We start from the raw sequence: 6,551 nt of genomic DNA, 5'->3' as shown, positions 1-6,551 counted from the left end.
ATATAGACAAAATGATCGTCACACGGTAACCACATAAACTATTTACGATAATTGCGATAAGGTTCAATATTTGCGTCTATAGTAGGCTATAGATATGCTCAGTTTAAATAAATAGCGCTTATGCAATATTTTACGATAATTTTTCTTCTTTTGCAGTGTTTTCAGTTTCTTCTTTTCCATTACTAACACTGGTCTCAAATTTAAGTTGCCTGAATAGATTGAATTCTGCCGTGTGCAAGTGCGCGTGTGCGCTGGATATGCACCAAGCAGTCAATTCGGCTAACATTAAATAAAAAACATATCTCAATGGTTTTCCAATTGTAGTGCTTATTGCAGTGCTTAAAAGGACTAGAATTTAAACACCATGAAGATACGATTGTAACTTATACCTAGCAGACTTGCCGTCTGGATGGTCTGACTACATCGTCAGGAAGCTAAGATGTTAGTTACAATCTGGTACACCTCGTCTGAAAATACAAAAAATAAATATGATTTTGACAAAGGAGGCTTTTTAATTATGATTTGCTAATATGGTTGATACTGTCAGAAAAACTTATGTAGTTCGATTATCTTCATTAATTGACATCAGATTAGTCTGACCATTCAAAGTTGATCCAAAATCTACACAGCTTGTTACTTCATAAATCATTGCTTTAATTTCGTACGCTAAGAGAATATTGTAAGAATAGAATCTGTTTTTTTTTTTAAACAAGACTCGTACTTGATGTGTCTGAAAACAATTTAAAATTATCGAGAGACAACCCTGAACAAAATGTGGCATATAAAGAACTGTTATCAAAGCATACAATTATAGTTGACAATGAAAATCGGCAAAGGAGCGATAGTGAAAAATTTGTCTCATATAAGTATTTAAAATTCTGACTCCAACGAGAAAAAAATAAAAATAAATAATTTAGACAATGTTAAAAGAAAGTGAAACAAAAATGAAGAAAGGACATACTTATGTGCAGTGGATGTTGGCTATTGCAGGTAAGAATACGTTACGTAAAAATAAATATTTGAATTACTAAATGAATGGTTTATTTGCTTAATATATGTATAGATAAAATTAGCTTAAAAAAACATACAAACATTCAGCCAATAACATATATGCCAAATATACAAAAAGTAAAAAATATATAAATGTTCTGATCAAGTTTTGATCGGGTAACAAAATTTTATTATAGAAACCTACATTCTATTACAGCTTATTACATACTCACAACCATTATCTAGTGTGCTTTGTTAAAAGCAGCTGACTTTGATTTCGGTTTGTATGATAATGATAATATTAATACAATTCCTGTCACGGGCACTAAAATATCTGCAAAATGGTTGAGCTGTGAATCTTAGCTGTGACCCAAATATAACTACGACAGTAATAATCGTGTCTTGATTTGAAACGCTAATTGGACATTTGATTTTATTTCAGTGGAATCAATCGTCTTTGCATATGGCTTGCTGGTAGGATGGGTCTCCCCGATGAAAAGTGTCCTGCAATCAGAGACAAGTCCGTTTGGAAGACCTGTAACAGATATGGAGATGGGTTGGGTGGCCAGTGTCGTACCATTAGCAGCAATATCAGGAATTCCTATGTTTGTATATATAGCCGACAATTATGGAAGGAAGCTCGGAATCTTTGTGATGGCGATGTTCCAAACGGTAAGATTTAACTGATAAGTTTTTTAGTATTTCAATTGAAAAGAGTAAATGCTGGTTAGTTGGTAGTGAAGTTTTGTCAGATGAATGCAATTCTGAATCTTGTTGTTGTAATATACACTAGGATTAACTAAAAATGCTAGAATAGAATAGGCTTCATTACATACACACATTTTACTAAAACGTCACAACGACAATATAAATTACTGGTGTGTGCGTGAATAGGTACTTGCTACATACTTTTGTAAATAAAGCTCATTAAAATACTATAATTTCTGCTGATATTTCAGGGTTGTTGGATACTAAAACTATCCACTGCGAATGTTCCATGTCTAATACTAGCCAGAGTCCTGGCTGGTATTGCAAGTGGATGCACATACCAGCTCATTCCTGTTTACGTAAAAGAAACTAGTCAAGACAGTATAAGGGGAATGTTGGTCTCAATGAACACTCTTATGCAAAATTTTGGACTGCTCTTGATGTACGCTATGGGCCCCTATTTAGACTATTATGCAATATTATGGATTGGTCTGGGAGTGTCGTGTGTAACTCTAGTGGCGTTGATTAGAGCTCCTGAAACTCCACCATTTATGGTCAAAAAAGGAGAATATAAAGTAAGTAATACTGTTTATAGGCACCGAATTCTAAAATAAAATTGATCACTTTTGGTTTTGCATAGAAACTGATGATTACAGAATGGTTAGATTAATGGGTTTTTTAATCAGATTAAATTTATTTTAGAACATATTATTTTTCTCTTGCAGAAAGCACAAAAAACTTTAGCATTTCTAAGAGGTCTAGATATTGACGATAAGGTGGTTCAGAATGAAATTGATTGCATGAAGGAAGACGATAGACGTGCTAGGGAACTTCCTGATGTAACACTCATCTCTATCGGTAAGAGGGGTATTCAACGTTTATTATATTTTTTTTAATTGCTTACTTTTTGACGAAATGTAGACGAATTCAGAAAAAATCAGATGATAATAGAAACAACATAATCGCTATATAGAAGTAGGAAACTCCGTCGTCAAATCGTCGAACGTACAAATTACTTCTTGAAGAAAAGAGGCCTTTATTCAATAATGGACAGCTGATAATGTTAATGGGATATTGAAACCAACTTCTATTATATTCCAAATCAATCCATGGATTGGCCTAAGTATAAGAATCAGATATTGTTAGTTATTGGCCTAACTTTTGTTATCCTTATAGTCAAATCAAAGTACTCCCGGACTGGACTGGGCATCCTGATGCTAATTCTTGGCACACAAGCAACAAACGGAACATACGTGATATTCACTTATGCGTCTTTCATTATATCCTCATCTGGAGTGAAAATGAGTCCAGAGCTACAGACGCTGTCCATTCCTATCGTTTTGATTGTGGGCTCATTGGTGTCTATTAGTTGCATTGAGAAATTTAGGAGGAAGGTGAGACTACCGCTAACTTTACTATTATTAGTACCATTATCAAGATTATCATTTACATTCAATTTATTTATTCGAATTGGTAATTTGTCAAAAAAAAATGGTAGCATAAATTCTTAAATAAAATAAATATATTAGGACAAATCACACAGATTGAGCTAGCCCCAAAGTAAGTTTGAGACTTGTGTCATGGGATACTAACTCAACGATACTATATTTTATAAGAAATACATATATAGATAATCATCCAAGACCATCAGAAAAAGATCATTTTCCATCATGACCCGACCGGGGATCGAACCCGGGCCCTCTCGGTTCAGTGGCAAGAACCTTACCACTGCGCCACCGAGGTCGTCAAAAATCATAGCAACCACTTAGCAAAATGCAGGTTTTGAATTCTTGTTAATTGATTTCTTGTTAGCAAATTTGAATCCAATATACGGAATAAAAATCATTGTATTTTTTATCTATACTTATAAAGTGTAACTGGACTATGTCTGTACATAGGAGATATTTACGAAAAAAAAATTGGTAAGAACTATTTAGGGTATATAGAAGCCAAAATAATATCTATAAATCCCTATTATAATGAATGTTTAACGTTTACCCACCGTGAGATAAAAGCGGTAATACAAACATTTTTTAAAACATATATTCTCTTACAGTTTATACTTGCTACAGGATTTGGGTTGACATCAGTAGGTTTAGCAAGCCTGGCATCAATGCTCACTGTCCAGTATCATGGAGGTAGTCTACCTGAATGGATGCCTATAGCGGCAATCATCCTGACTTGCTGGTGTTACTCGGCAGCTATTGTACCGCTTACGTACACAATAATGGCAGAAATGTTTAATTTTCAAGTGAGTTCTAATTGATTTAGTTTATTCTTTCTCGATGTAAATTTGTGATAAAATCTTGTGATTTTTTTTTCTGTTTTTATCACCGTAATGTAGGTTTTATTATGTAGTCAGAAGTAGATAGGGCTTACCCACCGGTGATATTTAGTTACAAGGCAGATTAGTTGTCTATACGAGTTCGAACCGGGAATCCGTCGGGGACGATCGTGTCCATCTTCGGCTCTTGGATCAAAACAAAGATATTAAACACAAAGGAAGCAGGTCCGCGGCTTTTTTTTCTACACTATTTTCGATCGAACGATATGACCGAGTGCTTCCTATAGATGATGTAACATGTGACACAGGCCAACCTCCAACAACCTGCACACGAACCATAAACAGTGACAGACAGAGAAGAGACAACACGCAACAGCATGGCGCATTAAAATAAATTCAAATAAAGTAAGGGACAAGAAGATAAGAAGAAATCAAAAACGAAACACGAGAACTCCCAGATAACAAGAACATGTGGAGAATCGAAATTTGTACGTTTGGCCTTATTGACATCGAGGGTATTAAAAGAGCGCCTTTACCCTAGCAATAACTGTGATCTCATAACTTGTTCTTCTTAGCGTATCGACTGGCGAATCATATTTATAAAAAGCAATAAGATACCACTGATACAGCAGTACTGTGACGTCATACAGATCCTTCAGCGTGCAGGTGGTGGGACACGCAGAGCAAGACAACACGATGTGTGCCATTGTTTGGGGAGAGGCCCCATAAACAGGCGAAATCCCATTGCAATGGTTATTAGTGAGTGTTGGCATTTAGACACGGATAACTACTTTCCTGGCAATGTCAAATGGATTAGTTTGCTATCATCTTTATTTATTTACCTCATCATTTCAGTCTTTTTTGTCCACAACTGAGCATACGCCTTTCTTTGCTTAGGCGTTCCTCCACCTATTTATTTCTCGTCATCAAAGCAATTAATCTCTATTTATAAATCAATAATGGTGTTGACCCCCGCGCCGAGTCGTACCTGGTGCAACGAATTTCTCTCGCAATACAGCGAGGCAATGCCGCCAGCGTTTTGGGCACATTTGCACCAGGTGCGTCACGGGGCGGTCTTTTTGACTAAGTTTCCAATAAGAAAAGATTTGTATAAAAAATATAACATCATCAATATCAATACATATAATAATAAATACATATTAAATTAAATAATATGCATTTTTTCAGATCCGTGCAAAGGTATCAGGCTGTGTTTGTAGTTGGTCATGGTTCATGGCCTTCCTCCAACTCTTGTTCTTCATCCCGCTGTCCGACCTGGTCGGCTTTCATAACACAATATTCTGCTTCGCTGTCATCAACCTATTTGGATTCATCATTACCTTAGTACTGGTTCCGGAGACTAAAGGGAAAAGTCTCGAGGAAATTGAGAAGACGTTGGCTACTAAATGAAAATAGCTGACAAAAGCTACATTAATTATTAATTAGCTGTAGTATTCTTTCAGCTCATCCGTCGCAGCTATATAAAAAGAAATTGGTGGTTTTGTTTATGTATTTAATTGAATATTCACACTGACCTCAAAATCGTCATGATTGGACAAGTGCTATTGCATTAAAAAGGCAGAAGATTTTTCCCGTCAGTGGCAAAAAATAACCTGTATTTTATTGTAATTTAGTTTTGTTTCTTTAAAATTAGCAGACGGACTTCTCAAAATCATAAGTCTTCTGGAATCAATCAATCAAAAAATCAATCTGTGAGACCATATATCACATATATATTTGTAATATAAACTCATGACTAAGATAATTATGTTTATGTCAAGGACTCTGTCCTGTAATTATCAACAATCGATTAGTGATTATAGTAACGTAGTTTTATGAAATATGTTTTGTTTTAGTAATGTGTTTCATCATTGTATCTATATAAGTATAATTAAGTTTATTGCAAATAAAATGATGTTTTTTTTTACAAATCAGATTGTTTTTTTTTTAAGTTTCAAATCCGATTAAACCCTTCTCACAAATAGTGATTATAATAATTAATAAATCGACTCGTGACCTTGTCAGTCCTTCCTGTTGTCATCACAATGACGTCAGTTTTACTATGTAGAATTGTATAGTCAAGGGTATATAGGCCAGTCACACATATGATATTTGATTCAGATTAGTTGTCTTCACAAAATATATGTATGTACTGTTTACGAAATATGATGCAATTGAAGTTTAACATTTCTTTGAGAAGGTTTTGTTTGTCAATATTTGAATATTTGTTCATTGACTATATGAGTTATCACATTTCCATCTAAACTATTACTGTAGTCATAAATCTCATGGAAATGCTTAAACAATAACACTCACATCTCTTGGTAATGTCTCAAATAGATTAGTTGCCATCCAAGAGAACAATCTTCTTTTATTTACCTCATTATCAACATTTTAGTTTTTTTTGGCCACAACTGAACATAGCTTCTCTTAGACGATCTTGGTGGCGCAGTGGTAAAGTGCTTGCCTCTGAACCGAGAGGTCCCGGGTTCGATCTCCGATCGGGTCATGATGGAAAATGATCTTTTTCTGATCGGCTCGGGTCTTGAGATGTTTATTTATATATGTA

General features: G+C 34.8%; 1 protein-coding gene across 1 annotated transcript; it reads left to right on the top strand.

The window, feature by feature from the left end:
* Nucleotides 1-827: 827 nt before the first annotated feature.
* LOC128678175 (facilitated trehalose transporter Tret1-like) lies at nt 828-5,884 on the top strand. Its single transcript, XM_053759530.1, has 7 exons — nt 828-990; nt 1,433-1,662; nt 1,950-2,273; nt 2,424-2,556; nt 2,875-3,092; nt 3,755-3,949; nt 5,171-5,884. Exons 1-7 carry the CDS (start codon nt 921-923, stop codon nt 5,390-5,392), a joined length of 1,392 nt encoding a protein of 463 aa, XP_053615505.1. The 5' UTR covers nt 828-920; the 3' UTR covers nt 5,393-5,884.
* The last annotated feature ends 667 nt before the right edge of the window (nt 5,885-6,551 follow it).

This window comes from Plodia interpunctella, chromosome 19 (genome assembly GCF_027563975.2).
Source record: "Plodia interpunctella isolate USDA-ARS_2022_Savannah chromosome 19, ilPloInte3.2, whole genome shotgun sequence".
Taxonomy (NCBI): Eukaryota; Metazoa; Arthropoda; class Insecta; order Lepidoptera; family Pyralidae; genus Plodia; species Plodia interpunctella.
Note: the sequence above shows the minus strand (reverse complement) of the source record. Positions and strands in the feature narration are given on the sequence as shown.